The 20,438-nt window shown below is 38.8% G+C and overlaps 7 protein-coding genes across 19 annotated transcripts in view; 4 read left to right on the plus strand and 3 right to left on the minus strand.

The window, feature by feature from the left end:
• Positions 1–8,611, plus strand: part of LOC100123846 — a 19,971-nt gene extending 11,360 nt beyond the window's left edge. For 2 of the 6 annotated variants that reach the window (XM_032596888.1, XM_032596892.1), the window contains exons 4-9: positions 367–4,756; positions 6,608–6,686; positions 6,901–6,945; positions 7,155–7,278; positions 7,439–7,590; positions 7,683–8,185. In XM_032596888.1, the coding sequence (XP_032452779.1) occupies positions 367–4,283 (3,917 nt within the window). In that variant the 3' untranslated portion in view covers positions 4,284–4,756; positions 6,608–6,686; positions 6,901–6,945; ... (1 more) ...; positions 7,439–7,590; positions 7,683–8,185. Of the gene's footprint in view, positions 1–366; positions 4,757–6,607; positions 6,687–6,900; positions 6,946–7,154; positions 7,279–7,438; positions 7,591–7,682 lie in introns of all 6 variants that reach the window. The other 4 variants (XM_032596891.1, XM_032596890.1, XM_032596887.1 and 1 more) reach the window with 3 other exon arrangements.
• Positions 8,201–10,071, minus strand: LOC100123843. Of its 2 annotated transcripts, none has more exons than XM_016982753.3 (5): positions 9,695–10,071; positions 9,307–9,422; positions 8,998–9,221; positions 8,766–8,914; positions 8,201–8,688 (listed from the first exon to the last, which is right to left on the minus strand). In XM_016982753.3, the coding sequence occupies exons 1-5, from the start codon at positions 9,746–9,748 to the stop codon at positions 8,629–8,631; spliced, it is 603 nt and encodes a 200-aa protein (XP_016838242.1). In that variant the 5' UTR covers positions 9,749–10,071; the 3' UTR covers positions 8,201–8,628. The 2 variants fall into 2 exon arrangements, with proteins under 2 accessions (XP_016838242.1, XP_016838241.1); XM_016982752.3 differs by having other exon boundaries at positions 8,766–8,917.
• A 339-nt stretch (positions 10,072–10,410) lies between these two features.
• Positions 10,411–11,567, plus strand: LOC100120596 (transcription elongation factor SPT4). The gene is made up of 4 exons (XM_001607965.6): positions 10,411–10,589; positions 10,738–10,844; positions 10,934–10,989; positions 11,203–11,567. The coding sequence occupies exons 1-4, from the start codon at positions 10,527–10,529 to the stop codon at positions 11,319–11,321; spliced, it is 345 nt and encodes a 114-aa protein (XP_001608015.1). The 5' UTR covers positions 10,411–10,526; the 3' UTR covers positions 11,322–11,567.
• On the minus strand, positions 11,011–15,110 carry LOC100678945 (synergin gamma). 2 transcript variants are annotated; one of them, XM_003424009.5, is made up of 5 exons: positions 13,031–15,110; positions 12,797–12,963; positions 12,575–12,716; positions 12,343–12,485; positions 11,011–11,948 (listed from the first exon to the last, which is right to left on the minus strand). In XM_003424009.5, exons 1-5 carry the CDS (start codon positions 14,601–14,603, stop codon positions 11,721–11,723), a joined length of 2,253 nt encoding a protein of 750 aa, XP_003424057.1. In that variant the 5' UTR covers positions 14,604–15,110; the 3' UTR covers positions 11,011–11,720. The 2 variants fall into 2 exon arrangements, with proteins under 2 accessions (XP_003424057.1, XP_008212788.1); XM_008214566.4 differs by having other exon boundaries at positions 12,797–12,960; positions 13,031–14,923.
• Positions 14,583–15,989, plus strand: LOC100120567 (protein mago nashi homolog). 2 transcript variants are annotated; one of them, XM_001607956.6, is made up of 2 exons: positions 14,583–15,125; positions 15,205–15,989. In XM_001607956.6, exon 2 carries the CDS (start codon positions 15,240–15,242, stop codon positions 15,678–15,680), a length of 441 nt encoding a protein of 146 aa, XP_001608006.1. In that variant the 5' UTR covers positions 14,583–15,125; positions 15,205–15,239; the 3' UTR covers positions 15,681–15,989. The 2 variants fall into 2 exon arrangements, with proteins under 2 accessions (XP_001608006.1, XP_008212787.1); XM_008214565.4 differs by having other exon boundaries at positions 14,991–15,121; positions 15,205–15,987.
• Positions 15,990–16,071: 82 nt separating this feature from the next.
• Positions 16,072–17,542, plus strand: LOC107980745. Of its 4 annotated transcripts, none has more exons than XR_001728903.3 (2): positions 16,072–16,289; positions 16,526–17,542. XR_001728903.3 is itself a non-coding variant. In XM_016983124.3 (2 exons), coding segments are annotated over exons 1-2 (345 nt in total). In that variant the 5' UTR covers positions 16,322–16,437; the 3' UTR covers positions 16,869–17,542. The 4 variants fall into 4 exon arrangements, 1 of the variants encoding a protein (XP_016838613.1); XR_004344590.1 differs by having other exon boundaries at positions 16,089–16,418; XR_001728904.2 differs by having other exon boundaries at positions 16,089–16,382.
• On the minus strand, positions 16,801–20,192 carry LOC100123837 (lysophospholipase D GDPD1). 2 transcript variants are annotated; one of them, XM_016983123.3, is made up of 7 exons: positions 19,868–20,192; positions 19,736–19,778; positions 19,218–19,399; positions 18,925–19,145; positions 18,715–18,845; positions 18,530–18,653; positions 16,801–18,444 (listed from the first exon to the last, which is right to left on the minus strand). In XM_016983123.3, the coding sequence occupies exons 1-7, from the start codon at positions 19,989–19,991 to the stop codon at positions 18,319–18,321; spliced, it is 951 nt and encodes a 316-aa protein (XP_016838612.1). In that variant the 5' UTR covers positions 19,992–20,192; the 3' UTR covers positions 16,801–18,318. The 2 variants fall into 2 exon arrangements, with proteins under 2 accessions (XP_016838612.1, XP_008212786.1); XM_008214564.3 differs by lacking the exon at positions 19,736–19,778 and having other exon boundaries at positions 16,905–18,444; positions 19,868–20,190.
• Between the last annotated feature and the right edge of the window lie 246 nt (positions 20,193–20,438).

The raw sequence follows: 20,438 nt of genomic DNA on the forward strand, positions 1-20,438 counted from the left end.
GCGCTGTATTTCGTTTCACTTGGTATATAGCCTCTACAGAGAGACTCTCTCGAGCGGTCTAAAATAAATCCGCGCGGAGAATCCCGCGTTTTAAATAAAACCGGGTTACCGACACATCCGCACACTGCGCTACACGTACAACCGACAAAGCGTCGCGCGCCCATCACACACAGGCCCATTTTTGAAGCTTGGCAAAATGCGCGCCTTCTTTGTCCCTCGGCGCTTCTTTCTTCAAAGCGTACGGTATACGCAGCAGAGCACAATACATACGCGAAGCGAAAATCTCTCGGCAGCGCGCAGTATCCGAAAAATAGCAGCAGCCTCGCGTGTGTGGATCTGAGTCATGCGTTGTTTGCGTTATTTCAGAGTCCGCAGCCACGACGCCGCGGTGCGACGAACCTACTGAGAAGAAGCTCTTCGGCGGCGGGGGAGCCGTGCCAGACGTGCATCAGAGACCCGCCGGCCAGCAGCAGCAGCAGCAGCAGCAGAAGCCAGTAGCAGCGGCACCAGCAACGCGACAGCAAGTCGGTGAGTGCAATTTACTGCCAGTATTAGTTGAGCGTCTGCGTTCGGCCCTGGAGCTCTCCTGCAGCTCGAGCAGCTGCGACGACCAGCTGCCGCTCGAGGACTCGGGCGTCGATTCCGAGGAGGACTTTCGGCTCTGGAACACGGCCGGACTCGTCGCCGCCACCGGAGCCGCAGCTACCACCGGAAAGCCCAAGCTCGACCTCAAGTTCCTCGAGGACATCCTGCTGGCGGACATTCACACGGCTCTGGCCAGGCTCCAGGACACGCTCAAGCGCGTAGACATCGGCACGCTCACGCGGTACAACGCCAGCCTCGACCCCTCGAACAAGCTCTACCTGCTCAGGCTCATCTCGAACCTGCTGGCCAAGCTCAAGGTGCCCGAGGAGGCGATCGTCCAGGGCGACGAACCGGAACACGGCGCCGCGCACCAGGGCAGGTTCCACAACCGACGGCGCAAGAACGAGAGACACACCATCGGCGTCTCAGCCGAGGAGATAGCCCGAGCGAAGAGATGGTTTGACGAGAAGAGCGTCAGCTCCAACGACTCGTCATCGCCGTCGCGGGTCGAGGGCATCGCCGACAAGGACCTCGTCGTCGGCAGTAGCAGCATCGAGAGGATAGTCGAAGGCGCGCCGAGCGCCACTGCCGTCGAGACGCCCGCGATCGAGGACAAGCTCGTCGTCCTGCAGGAGACAGCGCCGACGCCGATGAAGCCTGGCACCTTCAGCGACAAGTGCATGAAGGACGCCATTAACCAGCAGCAGTGCAAGAGCAACCGCGAGCAGGAGAACAGCGCCAGGTACGACCCGCTCGAGAGGGTGCTCACCGCGCCGAGGAGGTTCGACGGCCTCTGCAAGGACGACAGCTCCATCGCCGACGGCTTCCAGGAGCGCAGCGCCGCCTCGTTCTACCAGCAGCAGCAGCCGCATCACTCCGGTCCGAGGCACAACAAGTTCACGGCCAAGAAGTCCAAGATCAAGCGCGCCAACACCATCGACATACCGAACTACCTGAAGCTCAAGAGCGACAGCCCCGACCAGGTCCAGAACGGCTGCTTCGCCCTCAGGAGGCCCATCGACGTCGGCGATAGACTGACCAACGGCCATCACCAGCGAGTCGTGCCGTCGTTCGAGCCAAAGACGGAGAACGACAGGAAGTTCCTCGCGCTGATCAACAAGAACAACAGCAACGCCGAGACGGCCACCAGCCAGACGGCCAACGGCAGCCCGTTCAAGAGCTTCAACTACCGGCAGGCCGCGACGGTGGCCGACAAGAACTGGAGCAACCGCTTCTGGAACATCAAGACGAACTTCGACAAGCCGACGAGGAGCGAGGGCGAGGAGGAGCTTCCCCGGAAGCCCGGCAAGCTGGACGTGCGCAAGAAGTTCGAGAATCGGGACGACAGCCTCGAGCGGGAGGCTATGCTCGTCGGCTCGCTGAGGGTCATGCCGCAGAAACAGGTCAACGGCTTCACCCACGCTCCGACCTCGCCCTTCCAGAAGATCGAGAAGCCCGTCGCCAAGCAGCCCGAGACCGGACCGCCGTTCCTCAAGGCCGCCGGCTACATGCCCAAGAACAACAACATGCTGCAGGCCAAGCTCAAGATGTTCGACCAGGAGCCGGCCAAGAGCAACGCGGAGACCAGGGCGAAGAGCAAGTTCGGGAAGCCTCCGGAGAACAAGAAGCCTTCAGCGCCCTCGCAGCCTCTGGAGAACGGACAGCTCAACTACTACTCGTTCTGCAAGCAGTTCGCTCCGTTCGCCAGCGGCAGGAGCAACGCCAACGAGGGCAAGTCCAACGTCAACTCGACCAAGTCCAAACTGCTGGAGAACATCCAGAAGGAGACGGACAAGCCGGAGCCGGCGAAGCGGGACAGGCCGAAGGTGCCAACGACCCAGAGCAGCAGCCAGCAGCACGACTTCTCGAAGCAGTACTCGTACCACAAGCCCTACGAAGGCTACGCCTACCAGGACTACAGGCAGCTCGAGAAGAAGCCCCAGTTCAACAGTCCTCGCGGGAGCTTCCAGGCTCAGGAGGCCGACTTCGTCAAGCCCGAGAAGCCGCCCAGGAGGTTCGCCGAGGCCTCCACCCAAAACGTGGCGGTGCAGACGACTCTGGAGTCCTGCACCGACAGACGGCCGTCCGCGCCGGAGCTGCTAGTTAGCTCCAGCGTCGAGCACCCGGTACCGCAGCCTAGGAAGCGCAACAGCGTCTCCGTCCAGACGACCAGTCCGAGCCTCCTGTCGCCGGTCAACTACAACGCTCAGACCTCGACCAGTCCCAGCATCACCTCGCCCATACCCCACGCGCATCAGGCCTTCAAACCGGCCAACTACTCCGGCTACCACGCGCCGATGCCCGCCGACCAGGTGCCGAGAAACTACTACAGCAACGGCTCGAGCTACGACTATAACGCCTACCCGTGCAAGAGCAACCAGCACGAGGTTCTCTCACCGAAGCCGACTCCGGCGGTACCGGAAACGCCCCAGCTTCAGGGCATCTCGCAGAAGCTCTACAACGAGTTCAGCAAGCTGCCCGACAGCAACCCCGCGCCCAGAGGGCCCAGCTTCGACTACGGCAAGATCGACGCTCCGGCCTGCGACGAGGCCAAGATCCTGGCGTTCAAGCCGACCGTCTATCCCTACGAGGATCCCGTCGGCAAGCCTCTCCCTGACGTGGTCGAGGAGAACATCGAGAACCAGGACATCAGCTCCGACGGCATCGTCACCCGCTACACCTGTGCCATAGCCACCATCTCGCCGGACAGCCCCGAACCCGCGAGCGACAAGGCTCCGCGGTCCTACGAGCCGGTCGTGCCGCGCATCAAGGAGCCGCAGCCACAGCCCCACTTCGCCGAGACGACGAACGTCGGCTGCAACCTCGACGAGATCCAGCGTCACAACATGCTCCAGCAGCAGCTCATCCGTCGCATGCAGACAGAGCCGGCGACGGAGAGGATCGTCGCCCCGTCAAACCGACGATTCTCCCAGGAGATCGGCCGCAAGGAGAACCGATCGCCTGCCGTCAGTCCCTCGTCGACCCCGTTCTCCAGTGCCAATTTCCCGGGGCGCGTCTGCGCGCTGAAAGCCCTCAATGAGAGCCACAAGGCCCAGGAGAAGATCCACATGTTTGAGGAGAAGCGCAACAGCGGCAGCCAGCAGCTCTTCCGGCCGCTCAACGTGCCGCCCAAGGTGAGCGTGGTGAACCCGAGCTCCGTGCTGCGCCAGGAGCGATCGCCGATCCGCAACGCCTCGCCGATCGACTCGAGCGACGAGTACCTCATGTCCTGCGCCAGCAAGCCGTCGCGCAACCTCGTCCTCTCGAAATCCGAGTCCTGGCACCAGCTGGCCCTGGCTCGGGGAGCCGGTGGCCTGGCCCCGGTGAGCCAACTGAAACCGCCCAAGCCCAAGTCTCCCTCTTCTCTGAGACTGTCCAAGCAGTTCGAGGCCTCCTCGGCGTCGGACAACATGCGCAAGATGGAGGAGAAGATCCAGAGATACTTCCAAGGCAGTGGCGGTGCTGCTACTGCTGCTGCTGCTGCTTCTGCTTCTGCTGCTCCCGTCAACTACTCTCACCACGAGGAGACCACGACGAAGAGCAAAGCCAAGAGCAAACGCAATCTCCAGAACAAGAAGAGCATGAACAGCCTGATGCGCAGCCACACGATGCCGCACCTCTTCGACGACAGCGTCGACGTCGACCAGGCCTTCGACAGCATCTTCAAGGAGGCCACTCGCGCCGACAATCGACACTGATGATTTTTTTTCGCGATCGTATACAGCTAATGTATACTCGCAGTACGAACTCTTTTTTACACGCTCAGTCGCTTCCGCACGCGCGTTATATCGTATGTACATATAGACTGATCCGAAGTGACGGGACAAAGTGCCTGATGTGTGGAAGCGCCCGCGAGAACTCTATCAGCGAAGAACGAAGTTACACATTGTGATATCTATACTTTTACTTGAGGAGAGATGAAGAAGAGGAAGAAGGAGCTTCTTTGATAAAGATATACCGTCGATGTACGCTCTCCGAGATTTTATTTTTTTGTTCGGACTCTTACGACGAGTCCCTTATACGCACGTGTATTATAGGAAAAGAGCGAGATGAGATAGATAATTGAGAAAGAGAGATGCAAGTTTTTTTTAAATGTCGTGTCTGATGTGTGTTTCCGAAGCCCTGGATTTATAGAGACGGACGTTGCGTTCGAGGCAGCCCCGAATAAGCAGTGAGTCTTTTTACTTCATGTGAATATTATTCTTTTTTATGATGATGATGATGATGATGAGAGACTTGGTGTTGCACAAGTGGATGGTTGAAGTTCGAAAGATTCATTTGAACATTTTTTCTCGCTAGTTTTTTACTTTGATAAAAACATAAATCGTCGTCACATATGTAGTGTATTTTTGTTGTTTATCATCATCGTTACTCGAATTATTTATGTATACTATACTCGTTACCGCGTAATATGATTCACTCGATTTGCATTAAGGTCGTTCATTCATGAAAGATCGCAATTGATACGGTTATATAATATCGTTAAATATGATATTTAATAATATTATAATGATATGAATAACTTTTTTAACGAACAACTTTTGCTAGAAAAAAAAATGATCTGTTCGACACTTCGATCGTTACATTGTATTTCCAGTTTGCAGTTACATACATACATAATTTGTTCCATAAGAATGATCATGCTAAAGATAGCTGCGCTACTAAAGGCCGTTTTTATTGCTTCTACCACTCCCGATACTAAGCCAAACGTAACTAAAGATAGTAAATTTTAATTGAATTATTGTATATCTTCGTCGGTACAAAAAATTATTTAACTGATTTTAACGAAACTGTATATATACATACACTTTCATATACTGATGAGTAGAATGATTGGTATCGTTGAAACTAACAGTTTTTTTATCCATGGTGTGTATCGTATTACTGTTGATTTTTATTTTGGTTTGACAACTAGATGTAGATCACTTGCAGAACTTTTGTAAATATAGTTTGATTTAGTATTCACACTCATTTTAGCTGCTCCTGTTAAAATTCAATATTCTGTGATTTGTCAAAATTCTTTACTTTGGACAGGGGCAGATTCTAGCATACCGGTCACGTAGATCGTAGAGAGTTGAAATTGATGTGGTCTTTTTTTCAATTTCAATGAAAATTTACATTCTTCTTACGACTGTACAAACATAATAATTAACCCCCTTTAAAAAAGTCGCAACGATGTGATGATTGATACACCACAGGAAACACACGTCGGAAACGAATGGAAATAATCAAGATATAATAATAATAATCATAATAATAATAACTCGATTGAAACGTATAATGCTTTTTTGACATTAAACCGCTAACTAATTTTGTTTTAAGCTCTAGAACCCGTATTTCCAGAGTCTACATTACACATCATAGCTGCGCACATCAACTTTCAGACGTTATATAGTAGTCTGCAATAAGTTGATAAGTTTTTTTTCGCTAAAGCTACAATCATTCTATACCTAAAATACCTAACAATAGGAAAATATATACTACATTAGATGTATATCGGAACTGGAATAACGATTAGAATAAATAATAATTAAGTGCGATAAATTACACTAATCAACACATAATAAAGATTCTTACTAGCGCAGCACGCTAAACATTGACTACACTAATAAACTCTATATATATATATATATATATATATATATATATATCGTGTACTGTTTGCATATGAAAATACGTTCCTCGTTTTTCTTAAAATAATGCAGCAGACCAAATTCACGAAGTTTCACATGCAAACAGTGCACGAGAAGCTCTATCATTAGGCAGTGAATATTTGCTCTAATAAAAAATTAATAATACGGCAATACAATCGAATATAAAATATATACATATAATAATACTACTTCATCAATCTTTTAGCGGAGTGCTGTGGTTAGACTATCGTACTCTAACTCTTTATTGGTATCATAGTATCAACGCATGCGTATCATTAGTTACCTCCTCTTAGAGTACAGTTTTGCCCCCTTATTAGCGAAATCGAGAGCCGAGAGGGAAAACTAAAATATCTCTCGTGATGTTTCAGCACCGATAAAGAAGCCAATGTCACCGTTCGCCAAATTTCGCCAACTTGATCGGCAGAACAGTGCGCCTTGCTCGCCGAGGTAATTCGTTATTCTTATCTATGCAGAGCTTCACAGAGATCAAATCCGATAAGCCTGATTTATGCACGTGACACTTGCTACAATTCATTTAATTTAATTAGAATAGATAATTTATTGTAAACAATACTATAATTTTTAACGAATACATCTCATTTCATTGAAACTTCACTTGTATACAATGCACTCATTCTGTGATTTTATTATTTGTTTTAAGTTTGTTATTATGGCAACGTTTGAAGGAAGAATCTTTCTTGCCAAGGTATACGAAATTAGAATACTCGATAGTGTTATATACACAGCAGTAGTTTTAGTGTAAATGCCCGAATTAGCCGTAGAGTAGACAAGGAATCGATTGCATTCTTCGTAGTCTGATACCGCAAAAAATTAGTTTCAAACGCATCTAAAGCGACCTCGAAATAGCTGAAATTCCAATCTGAAAATAACCGAAACTTTCACGCCCAAATTTAGCACTCCAAAAACGCCGGGGAAGGAGTTTCAGTTTAAATTTACCGATCCCACGGTGCAAAACAACGCCGCATTGATAAAGGAACGACTGCTGTCGTGGTGCCGCGCCAAAACCAAAGAATACGAGGTAATAATAAACATTGCTTTGTTCGATTTTCGCGCATTATACACTGAACTCGGAAGCTTGATTTAGCCTTGATTGTCCGTCTCTATTGTTCTCGTACTTATTATAAATTACATCTCAACGAGTCTTTTTAACGATTATTCCATTATTTGTTTCAACTCAGAACGTGCAGCTGGACAATTTCTCAACAAGCTGGAGCAATGGTCTAGGTTTTTGCGCTCTCATCCATCACTTTCGGCCCGATGCTTTTGACTATCACAGTCTTCGATCCGAGGATCGCAGAAAGAATTTCGAGCTAGCATTTACAAAGGCCGAGTGAGTAATATTCCTTTTTTGCGCAATATTCAACAAAATCACAGCATGCAATGAAATTAATTATTTAAATGAAAATATTCATAACGTTACAGTGAAGTGGCAGGAATCGCTCCACTACTCGATGTCGAAGACATGGTGATGATGCGTCGTCCAGATTGGAAGTGCGTGTTTACATACGTCCAGTCGATCTATCGCCGCTTCAAGGACGAGGATTAACTTCTAGGATGATATCGATGTATGCGTTGTTATTTGTAAACGTATTTGGTCGTTTTGTTGTTTTCGTTGCCAACGGAACTTTTGGAGCAGACGTCGCACACTATACACAATTGCTGATCACTGGAAACGGCTTACAAGAATTGTTAATAATTATTATTTATATATAACAAACACACCAGCGCAAACGGATACACATACGCAAGTGCTTCACACGCGACGACATAGGGAATCCTGTGTATTTTGTACTACCGGCGTCTTTGTGCTGCAAAGATAGAATTTATGTTTATATGTTTATACAGGAATCTCGCTGCGTTTAACTGTTTCTTTTTTTTATATAAGTTAATATATTAAACTGTTTGAAAAAGACAATCAACGAAAAGAATAGTCATTGTTATTTTTTTTACAAAACACCCTTTATTTCACGTTTTATATTAGTTAAATACATAGTTACGCTACACTTATTTATTTATTTTTTTTTTATTCTCAATAAACGTTAACTGGAAATTATCACAATGAACACGTGTAATTAATTACAACTAAAATATGAATCAGGATGAAAAAAATTATTCATGTAAAAGCACGCCAACGTGTGCTTAATTTGAGTGTTTTAGAATAGAAATAAATGCGAATCTTTAAAAGATACTCTAAGAAAAACAAAGGTGGACAAACCACGGTAATCTTAAGGTTTATAAAACCACAAAAATGTGTTAGTCAGTTTCTGGTAATCATGATCTTTCTTTACACCGGTAAGAAAAACTTTTAAGTATTGTACTAGTCTGTTTTTTTGAATTATATACACAAAAAAGATGAAAAATATCTACTTTAAAGTCTGCTATCATCTAGAGAATTATTAATATCATTTCTATCTTCGCCAATCATATCCTGAAATCAAAATAAATAGTTCTTAAATCTAGTCCAAAGGAATTAAATTACTTTATTTAAATTTTATGATTGCATACCTGTAATACTTCCACCAATGCTCTAGATTCATCCAACATTTCTTTGTAGACTTTAAGTTGTTCATGTAATATTCGATTTTCTTCTAATGCATCATGTAATGCAACACCCCTCCTCTCTGCCAAAACTTCCCAATAATTTTCACTGGGGCCTGCTGAAATTTTAAATATATGTAATCATAAAAATAATTTTTTCCATTTATCATTACTTTTGGATTACAAAGCTCTTTTTTACCTTCTGATGTAAGATCATCTCTGGATACTTTTACTTTTCCAGCTGGTTCAGTTTGTACACCCCTATCCTTGAAAACCCTCCCATCTTTCTTTCCTTCTTTTTGCACCTTTTTAGTCTCAGTCTTTGGTTTCTCGCTGACTTTCTTGGAAGTTTCAGTTTTGGCAACTACTGCTTTATCAACAGTCTTTTTGACATCTCCTTTAACCATCTTAGCCGACATCTCACTGTCAGAAATAAAGTACAATGTCAATAAATAAAAGCAGCATAAAAATTAAATCTTTTTCAGTGATGAATATTTAGGAAACTTACTTCTTAATTGCGTCTTTACCAGTGCCAGTAGAACGAAGCTGTCTACCAGCACCAACTAAATTTTCTTTGTCAGTTGCTGCTGGTTGCAGAGGATGCAAAGATTTTCTCACCTTCTCCTGTAAATCATTACAAGTTATTTTGATTGCCACGAGAAACATCTTTGTTCAAAGTGAACAAATAGCAGTAACTGATGAGAAAAAAACCTCACACTTGATTTGAATTTTGAATGTATTTATGTAACTAAAAGTTGCTCGTAGGATGTTAAATTTTGCTGTTTAATGTTGAAAAGCATATTTTTACAATAAACTAGCTAGACTGAATAAAAAAAATCTATGAGAAATACTAAAAATAAAAAATAAAGAAAAAGAATAACCGTCGCTGGACTAACCTCTGAAATGGTCGTTTGGACTGCAGCGACTTTCGTGGATCCTCCGGGTCTCATGATCCCGATCTTGATTCAAAGAGCGAAAAGATGTTGTTTATTCGTTATTGAGAATAAACCCGGCTTTTGTCACAAAATAATCATGGAAGAGTTTTATTGTGTTAACTGAGATTCAATTTTTAACGGTCAAATTCAAATCAAGTTTCACAGGTGAGGCGAGTGCTGTTGGATCTCTTCTTGACTGGACGAACAAAACAGAATGCTAAAATGGCGAAGACGGACAAAAGGGATATGCGCGCGAAAGGGCTGCCGCCATTTTGATACGTCAATGACATCTGTTGCTCGTTAATAGAAGCGTAGTGACTTTTTTTTTACGCATATATTTATTATTTAAGTATATATAAATATATAATATACACTCACCGTCGTGATACTTAATTAAGTAGTCATTTTCAAATTTATTTACAGCGAATTGATATATTTTGGTTTTGAATTTTTGATAATATTTAAAATTTTTTTTGTTATTTCTAAATGAAACCGACCTTAATGAGTGGTGTTACTGTCGCCGATTTGTAGAAATTGGAAGTGCGTTGAGAATTGTCCTTAACCCCCCCCCCCAAAAAACCGTGTTAAATGTATATCTATATATATGCTCACCACACGCACACGCACCGCGCAATGCGCATGCGTGACTTGCATGTCAACCACCGTATATATAGTGGAGAATAATACTCTGAATGCATCAGATTCAGTTCTGTCACGGATGTTGCACTGTTTACAAGTGCCTAAGTAAGCATTTCTGCAAAGGGTAGTTTGTGAAAGAAGATAAACAAATAAAATGGAGACTGTACCAAAAGATTTGAGAGGTTTAAGAGCGTGCTTGGTTTGCTCGCTTATTAAGGTATGTACAAATTTATATCTGTCAATAATTTGTTTAGGTTAGATAGAAATATACTTAACATTTTTTGTATAATTCCAACTCTAATATTGACTTGCTAGCTTATTTATGAAGTACCTATACGTTAATATTGGATAATTCTTTTTTTCAGACATTTGACCAATTTGAATTTGATGGATGTGAGAATTGTGATGAGTTCCTAAGAATGAAAAACAACAAAGACAATGTTTTTGATTGTACTAGTTCAAATTTTGATGGGTATGTTATCTTCTTGTTATAGCTTTAAAATTCTTTTTTTTTTATTATAAATACTAATAAACAAAATTTTAATGTGTTTTATTTTACAGAATGATTGCTGCTATGAGTCCAGAAGACAGTTGGGTATGCAAATGGCAAAGAATAAGTAAGTACCAGAGAAATATACTTTTACAATTACAACGGAATGTTTTATTATATAATTCAACGAGACACAATATAATGTTCATAATATATATCCTTTGAATTTACGATTGAAAATTTTCTCAAATCATGTATGTACATACATAAGTTTAGGATACTGTGAAAACTTCACTTAGTAAAATATGTGAGATTCCTAAATTATTCTCTTTTTTTTCAGGTCGATTTACTAAAGGTGTTTATGCAATATCAGTGTCAGGACGGGTGCCAGCTAATATCATAAGAGAGATGAAGAGCAGAGGAATTACATACAGATCACGAGATACAAGTCAACGTTAATTTTTTATTATATTAACATTAAATAAGTTTTTTATACTTAACATTTCCAAGTAATTTTGCAGGTTGCTATTATGTATGTAAAAAAAATAGGAGCTCTAAAATATACCCCAAAACATAGTTTGACTTGGTATTGTTAAAATTACATCAATAACAAATGTATGCAACATTTCATTCACAATCACCTTTATCTCTTATGTGAATATTATATAAGCTATATAATAAATTCTATACAGAAATATAAATTAATAAAATTGTGTTATTGTTCCTATTCAACCTATAGAGATTCTTTTTCATCAAAGTATAAACTTGTGCGCAAAAATTAATTTGCAGTAATCCATAGACAAACATTATAAAATCATACATCTACACCTTAAATTCCGATTTTCAATTTGCATATAATCAAGTATGATTTGCACTTTGTGGAATAGGAATTGATTGTATGTATGGTATTGGATATCGAAGAGCTGGTAGATTACTATTAACTGTGTGCAACCACAAATTTGCACAAGTAGCATGGTAATTATTATCATTATACGTAATTCTTCCACTCGTGATAATAGTTAAGCATAAAGCACAAGTAAGACCATCTCCATGATGTAAAGGCCAAGCTGGTAACTCTGTAACAATCTAAATTCATAAATTAATGAGTAACAATATCTTGATAAAGAGTATATAATGAGAAATACACTTTTCTTAACACATGCATGAAAAAGACCCGTTTCCATGCATCTAAAGTGAACGCCCAGTGCAAACTCCGCTACTTAAAAAACACTAAAAAATAATCAAATTTTTGAAAGTGAGTGGCTTACGGCTCAAAATACGCAACTTACCATTCACTCTATATACATGAAAACGGGTCTTTACAGGCACTTGTCAAAAAAAGTACAGTGTGTAACAAGGGGGAGAGGCCGATTTCTACCTCGGATGAGATTTGAGCACTTGTCTCCATCTCGGGCGGCACTCTCGATAGAAATAGCACTTTCCCCCCTAGTTGCACAATGTACTAATTCAAAATGATTACCGGAATATTTGTATAAAATGGTTCCATTTCGGACCAAATCTTATCTATATCCATCAACAAATCATCAAAACCCATTATGTTAATGTCCATCTCTTTATGAGAAAAATTGACTCTTCTACAAACAGCTGCCACTTCTGCTAAATCTAAAAAGATTCAAATTATATTTAGGAATAATAAAATTAAGATAATACAGACATAAAAAATGAGTATCTAGACTTAATGCATGACTTACTGCAAAGGAAATTATATCCTTGTGCAGATGATAAAACTTCTCTCAAAACGATTTCAGATGTAATACTTGTAAATATATTAGCTGCAACTTGTAAAAGTAAAACACAACTCTCCATATATTGCTTCCATTCCCAGTAAATCATCTAAATATTAAAAGCAGTAGTTAGATAATATTATGTTGTATTATGAAAGGTAGTTGGTACATTTATAAGAAGTTTTTTACTTGATGCATATTTTCAATTTGTTGCTCATCGTCTTGACTAGAAGGTAAAAATGACTTCAGATCTAAACTTGGTACAGATCCTGAACGAGTTAAGACTCCAGAGGGTGGTGGACCTAACTCTATGCTATTTATGGACAAAGCATCTTCTCTCTGAACAACTTTTTCTGCTAAAAATAAATTAACATTATTCTGTCTCTAACATCAAACAAATAATAAAATTAATATTATACATACCCGTATCAAACACTACATCAAACTTTTCCTCAATTGGCCTATCTGTGTTTTCTTCAAATGCAAGAGCATTAAAAGCATCTGAAATTTCTTGAATTAATGAAGGACTAGACTTACTATTTGTGCCAATTATACTCTCTGTATTAAAATCGAAATCGCTCAGCAAATCAATGGAATTTAGGGCACTAGAATTTTCTACTGTTACTGTAGGTACAGGTTCTGGCTGCTCTGCCGAAACAAAGTCTCCAAAATCATCCACTGGTGGAGAGACACTCATGGGCTCCACAACTGGTTTTGGAACCGATACTACAGGTGGTTCTTCCACTAGTGCTCTAAGCGCACTGTATTTATCTTCAGTAGTGGGTTGCAGACTCATTAAATCCTGCTGAAGTCCATCATCTTTTGACTCCTTCAATGGAGCAACATAAACTGAGTCAATGTTCTTGGAATATGTTGGTTTTGGCAAAGGATTTATTTTAACTATCTTTTCTGCATGACTTGGTAACTGTAAGTCTTTTGGAGCAGGTTTAACCACTTCGACAGAATCATTATTTCTTATTGCAGTATCTTTCAGTATGAATGTTTTGGATTGATTTTTTAAGTTGCATTTGGGAAATAAATCTGTCAAGAGTTCATTTGACTGAATTTCTCTGCCATTTGATAAGGGATTAGATACTGTTATGTTACGCGCTTGATTATTATTGCTACTCTTACTAGTACCAGTCTTCTTTACTTTATCATTAAGTTTCTTAACACCAAGATTATGATTAGCCAGCCGACTTCCAATTGCAGAACCTTGTTTCGAATCCCAAATGTTTGGAATGGTAGGAACATTTGTGATTGGAGCACTTTGGAAATCAGAAAAGTCATCATTGGAATCTGTGGATGTAGCAGAGTACGATGAAGACTGATGTTTGACTTCTGGTTGGCTATAGAAATTTTGTCTTCCATCAACGTAAACTGTATTAGCATTATAGGAAGAAGAATGACCAGAGGAAAATTTTACTTCCCTTGAATCCGAGTGATTGTGATTATAAGTAAGTCCATCAGCATTTGAAGGTAAATTCATTGACTTACTAGAAGGTCTAGTTGAATTTCCATGCTTCTTGTTTGTAACAGAATTCAGAGATGGCGAATCAAATGGAGATACATGAACTTTAGTTTCATTTTTCACCGTGTTTGCATCCAAAAGTGATAGATTTAAATTTGGAGTAGGTGGGATACGTATATAGTACAAAACTTCTAAGCTATTAAATGGATAGGATGCTTGAGCAAGTGCAACTAGCGCAAGAACAACATACAATTCTTGCTCAGTTAATTGTCCTGCATATTTCTGATTTGCCAAACTCCAGATGTAGCCAAGAACCTCTGTAGGCAGTTGACTTGTAAGTAAGAGTGGGAAGATCTTGTTTGTGTCAACGAGTACTTCATTGTGCACTGCACCTGGCTTGGGGCGATCCTCTTGAACAGCCTCCCAGATTCTTTTGTACAGAGGTGACAAAACATTGGAATTGGGCCAAAGCCATCCAGGAAGCTGTGACATTCTTTTGTCACTGTTAACATAAGCCTTACTCATAGCAAAAACGTTATTTAATCTGGGATAGAATGTAAACTCGAAAATTCTATCAACAATCTATATTTGTTATAAGAGGTTACACCTCATCTGTTTCCCAATCATTTTTCGAATAGATCGATAATTGCGCGAGTTTTCTTCGAGCGCTGTAGTACTCATAGTTACACCTTGACGATTTCATTCAAACAATTCTAGAACTGGATGCAAACGCAGTAGACATGACGTATTTCTGTTAATACACTATACGGCAGACGATTTTTTAGTTGACTTGACATCACACGCACCCCCACACACCATCAGACGCACTTGCCTGCATATAGTGCACAGCTGTCAATCATAAGACTGATTTCAGCGCCACGATATGCCGGTGGTCAGTGGAATAAATAGGCTGGGACGCCTTTTTCCCTCCCAATATTTCACATCTTCAGAGTTGCGCGGTTTATGAGACGCCAGCAGCATCACACTCACACTACACCACTACACGCTACAAACAACCGCCGACGAAGAGACAACCTGAAAAAGTAGGTAAGTGTAATACATTTTTAATAACTGTAAATTAAATAATTAAAGCTGCTCTAAACTAAAGCTTCCATTAATTCAACAGATATTACGTAGAGGAATATAAAACACGTCCTAAAGATGCCGACCGACTTCTACATTCGATACTACGTCGGTCACAAGGGTAAATTCGGCCACGAGTTTTTGGAGTTCGAGTTCAGGCCGGACGGCAAATTAAGGTATGCCAACAATTCCAACTACAAGAACGACACGATGATCCGTAAAGAGGCTTACGTTCATCAGTGCGTCATGGAGGAACTGAAGAGAATCATTCAGGATTCAGAAATCATGCAGGAGGACGACTCTCTCTGGCCTCAACCTGACCGAGTTGGTCGACAGGAGCTGGAGATTGTCATTGGAGACGAGCACATATCCTTCACAACATCAAAGACTGGCTCGCTGTTAGATGTTAACCAGTCGAGGGATCCTGAAGGATTGAGATGCTTTTACTACCTCGTTCAAGACTTGAAGTGTCTTGTTTTCTCTTTAATTGGACTGCATTTCAAAATTAAGCCTATATAAGTTCTTTATGATTCATTGACTTCAGATTTTTTGTTCAACTCTGTGACTGTAAATGATGTAATTGGTATAATTTCATAAATTTAAAACACATCAAGTCATTTATACCCAAGAAATTCTAGTTTTCGTTTGATATTTTTGAGTATAGATTATTATTCAATAAAAATGTGTACTTTATTATTTTCATATTTGCTATAGTATAGCTTTCTTGTAATACACTTCTAATAATTCTAATAAATGACTTTTCACATTGACATGTACTGTATGAACTATTGTTTTTCATGAATAAACATCAAATAATTCAATCAGATATACTTACTTTGTTCAAGCTTTATATATTTCCTTATTAGTACATACATGCATATATATATATATATATATATATATATATATAAGTATACATCAGAAGTACCTGACTGACTCAAACTCTGGTTCAAGATCAAGCTACTAGAGTCATGCCTTTCACAAAATAATGCGCACCTATATCTATATACTATACATAGTACACTGTACAATGTATATGTACTGACTACTGGTCAATCTCACAATGATCTGTCTATAGGTTACAGACATAAGCTAGGTGCTTGTTTATATTTTTCTTTCATACCAACAGTGAGTACAACATTTATTAAAATACGTTTGTTTATATCAGGAACAAATAACTTGTTCACTCAAAAAACAATTCATTTTCGAAAAGTAATAATGGTAATTACCCATTAAAAATCATCAAAATATAAGAAAGTAAACTAACCTTCAACACATGTATTTCAGATTAAATATTGATTCTATTTCACAACTGCATTTAAAATTTTCATTAAAAAATAAAAGACTGTTGTTAATTTCTCAAGGTATGAGATGTCTGCCAACGGCCATGCATCAAATTTTGGGACTCACAATGAATCATCAGTGCTGGAAGACAGGTCACGCAATCAGAACCCAGATGTAGGCAGAGCTGTCACTGATGCTGTTCATGAGAGGTTTAGACAAAGCTATGTTTATTGTGAAAATTGCAAGGAAAAATTCATTGGAAATGGTGTTAGTATTCACAAACATTTTAACAAATCTCATCCTGCAGACGTGCAGTGTATTTACTGTTCAGGAAAAGTTTTTCATTATTACAAGGTAAAAAATGGTAACAACAAAGCAGAACAAGTTTATTATCATTGGTGTCGAGACTGGATTACCAAATGAGCCTTAGCTCTCAAGATTAAATATAAGCAACCAATATTATGGATCTTAAATTCCTTTGTGCATTTATTTATAATTATTATAAATACTGAAAAATGTACAATGTACAATAATGTAAGTACAGTTTTAGAAAAGGCAGAGATCTTATGTTTTTGTGCCACTTAACTTATTTACTAGAGCGACAAATTTAAGTATTAAAATTACATTGGACATTAGTTAAAATGATGAGCTTATAAAATGAGATTATTTGTAAGCCTAAAACTATTGTAGAGTATACAGAGTTTGTTTAATTCACGGTATCTTAGTACAATTCATGTTAAGTTATGCAAAACATGTACACGAATTATTATGGAAAATTGGAAGTACTAATTCTAGTATAATAATTATTCTCGTAGTATATAACTAAAGCAATATATGCACAAAAATATGTGTGATACTAAATTTTTTTTTACGCAAAAGCATTTATAAATATGTCAACAATTTGTGTAAATATTAAACAGTGATGTTTTAAAATGCAATCAGAATCTCATTCAAAATACCCTTTTTAGGAATTTTTATATTTAATTTATATAAAATTGTAACATGACAAAAAACTAAGATTGTAAATGATACAATATATAATGTACACTAAAAAGATATACTCTTAATAAAATAGTTTTGTATTTTTTACAAACAAATTTGCTTTTTTCAGCTTGAACAACTTTTCCTTGTATAAAAAAGTTAATTGGTTTTATGTAGATGTATCACATTATGTGACATTCGTTTTTTGGTGAAAAACTTTTACAATTTCTAATACAAACATTAGAATACTTTATTTTTGGTAAATATCTGTTTTTTTTTCTCTAAAAACTCATAACTTTTTTATACTTAACATTCCTATAATTTTATACATACAGTCTTTGCTATTGCTGTTAAAAGTAAACCACATTCTATCAAATGGCATTTATATTAATGAACGTACACTATCACATTTAAAAAGAAAATTAATCTACAGAACAATTAATCGTGTGATGTAAAGCTAATTGTTAATATTGTTTCACATTTTTGTTATTAATTCTATAAGATACTTGAATAATGAAATGTTGAAAGTATCTTATATATTATATGTATATGCTATAATAAATATTAATCTTGCAGATCTTATCACATTAACCATTTTTTCAGTGAAAAATGTTATCATTTTTATCATTTGTTTTTTGTGTGTGATGTTTATTAACTTATTATAAAAGTTTGGCTTTTAACTGACTGTAGCAAATGTAAAGTTTAACATAAAATTTATACTTTACAATCAGCATTGAAAAAATTTGTTATTTTACAAACTGTAAATATAACTTATGGTTATTGTGTTATTCCTTTTTAGCTTCAGTCAATGACTAGTTGAACGTAGCTTGTGCGGCAGTATTGTTACGCTTTGCCACTTCATAGTATTTAATAAACAGTTTGTTTCAATGAGTCACTCAATCATTTTGTTTTTAAGAAATAATTTCAATTTTGTTGGGTAATCAGTCATTATACCTGTTGCTTTGAGATCCAATGCTTTTTGAAATTCTTCTTCTTTATTTAGCACCCAAAAATAAACCTTCAATAATAATATAAATAATTAATGATCAAATATTTAATCGCATATTGCACACATGAGCAAACTTTACTAAGAAAATACTCACATGAATTCCTCGAGCTTGCAAATGGTTGAACAAACAAGGTCTCATTAATAATACATTCATGGCTCCTAAGAAAACTTTGTCTATAGGTAAAAATGATGGTATTTGGCGATCTTTTCTCCTAAAACTAAGATCTTTGAATTAAGTTTTGTCACATAAATATTACAATGTGAATTCTAAACATGTACCTATAAATTGATGGTAAAAATATTTCAAGATGTGTTTCTCTCAGAGGCACAAATGGTAATAGACCAGTGTACATAAGAATTATCAGTAAGACAACTCTTTTCATTGAAAACAAAAGATTTACATTTGGATTCTGAAATAGTGATTAAGTTAAGATATTAAACATTTGAATTAAATAATCATACAAACAATCAATTTTCATGATTACAAACCATTTTATAACATTTTCTAGTTATTTCATCGCTGTAGTTACCCCATACAGTGTACTCTTCTCGTTGATACTGTTTTATTAATTCTGATACTTTGAATATCAGTTCATCATTATTGATTTTAATATCAATATTAATGGGCATACGAGGAAATTCTTCAAAAACTTCTTTCAATAATACAAATTTTCTTTCCTCTTCCTTATCCGAGCCCACATATTCAACTCCTGTAATAACATTTAAATACATAGAGTATAAAGAGAACATTTTTTTGAGAATTATAGCAAACAATATCATACCTGGAACAAAGTCTATAGGGATTCTTTGTTTCAATAATGGTAAATCCTTAAAATTCAAGTCAGAAATATTTATGTCGTAACCAGTACATCTCAAAAGATTTTGGTCATGAGAAACCACTACTTGTCCGTCTTTAGTTAGATGACAGTCTAGTTCCAGCATTTCCGTTCCTATTGCTGCAGCACTGCAAAAAATATTATCATTGAGACTGACTAATTATAGCTTTGTGTATTCATTAGATAAGAACACAACACGTATTACAATTGAGAAAAATGTAACTGAAGAAACTTGAAAAGGTAAATGAATTGCATATCAAAATTTGCAATAAAAGTATAGTCATTGCCAATATATTTCGTATGACGAGTTTAAGTACAAAGTTAAGTAAAATTAATTGTTAGATGGATGGTGATTAAGTTCTTGTTTAAGTGCAAATAGAAAATGAATGACTTTAATCAATTTATGATAGCTGTGTACTAAATTATTTTATCAAAAGCCATACAAAAATGTCACCGTAACTAACCGTTTAAAGGCACACATTGTGTTTTCATAGTTTTCCCCAGCACCTGTGAAGCAGAATTTTAATGCAAACATTCTTTGACCACACCTGCAATGATGGCCAACATGAAAATGAAGTTAACAAAAAAATATTTACCTCCTCTATGACTAATATGACGACACATGAATTTAATTTTTTTCTTTTTGTGTATTAATGTTGGATATTTAAATAGCAGTATTGATGTGAGAACATAGCTTCCAAACAACGTGTAAAACAACATTTTCTTGAACAGTCGGTCACTACCTGAAAGACGTGTGAATAAACAATCTTTTCTTTTGTTTGTGCAGAGTTAGAATGTTGAATCGTATATAGGCTATAGTGCCTATATATATGGAGCAGATAGGAATATGTGTACCGACAGCAGACGATAAATACTCTTTTGGCTGCCAAGAGCTCTGCTGTCGCGAGTCTTGACTTTGCCAAGGAAGTAGATGGAGCAGACGGTTTTAAATTAATCAGAGTATACGACAACAGCGCGTCAACGTTAGAAGCAGAAACTATATGATAAAGATTGTTTAATTTTAGATTTTTGAACAGTATTAATGTTAAATCGTATTTTTTTTATAAAATATTTATTGTGCGATTCTTATGACGATTTTAATCATCAATGCCACAGATTACATTATACTATAATGATACGTTTCAATACGAATTGATTCCAATTTAT

Source organism: Nasonia vitripennis, chromosome 2 (assembly GCF_009193385.2).
Source record: "Nasonia vitripennis strain AsymCx chromosome 2, Nvit_psr_1.1, whole genome shotgun sequence".
Lineage (NCBI taxonomy): Eukaryota > Metazoa > Arthropoda > Insecta > Hymenoptera > Pteromalidae > Nasonia > Nasonia vitripennis.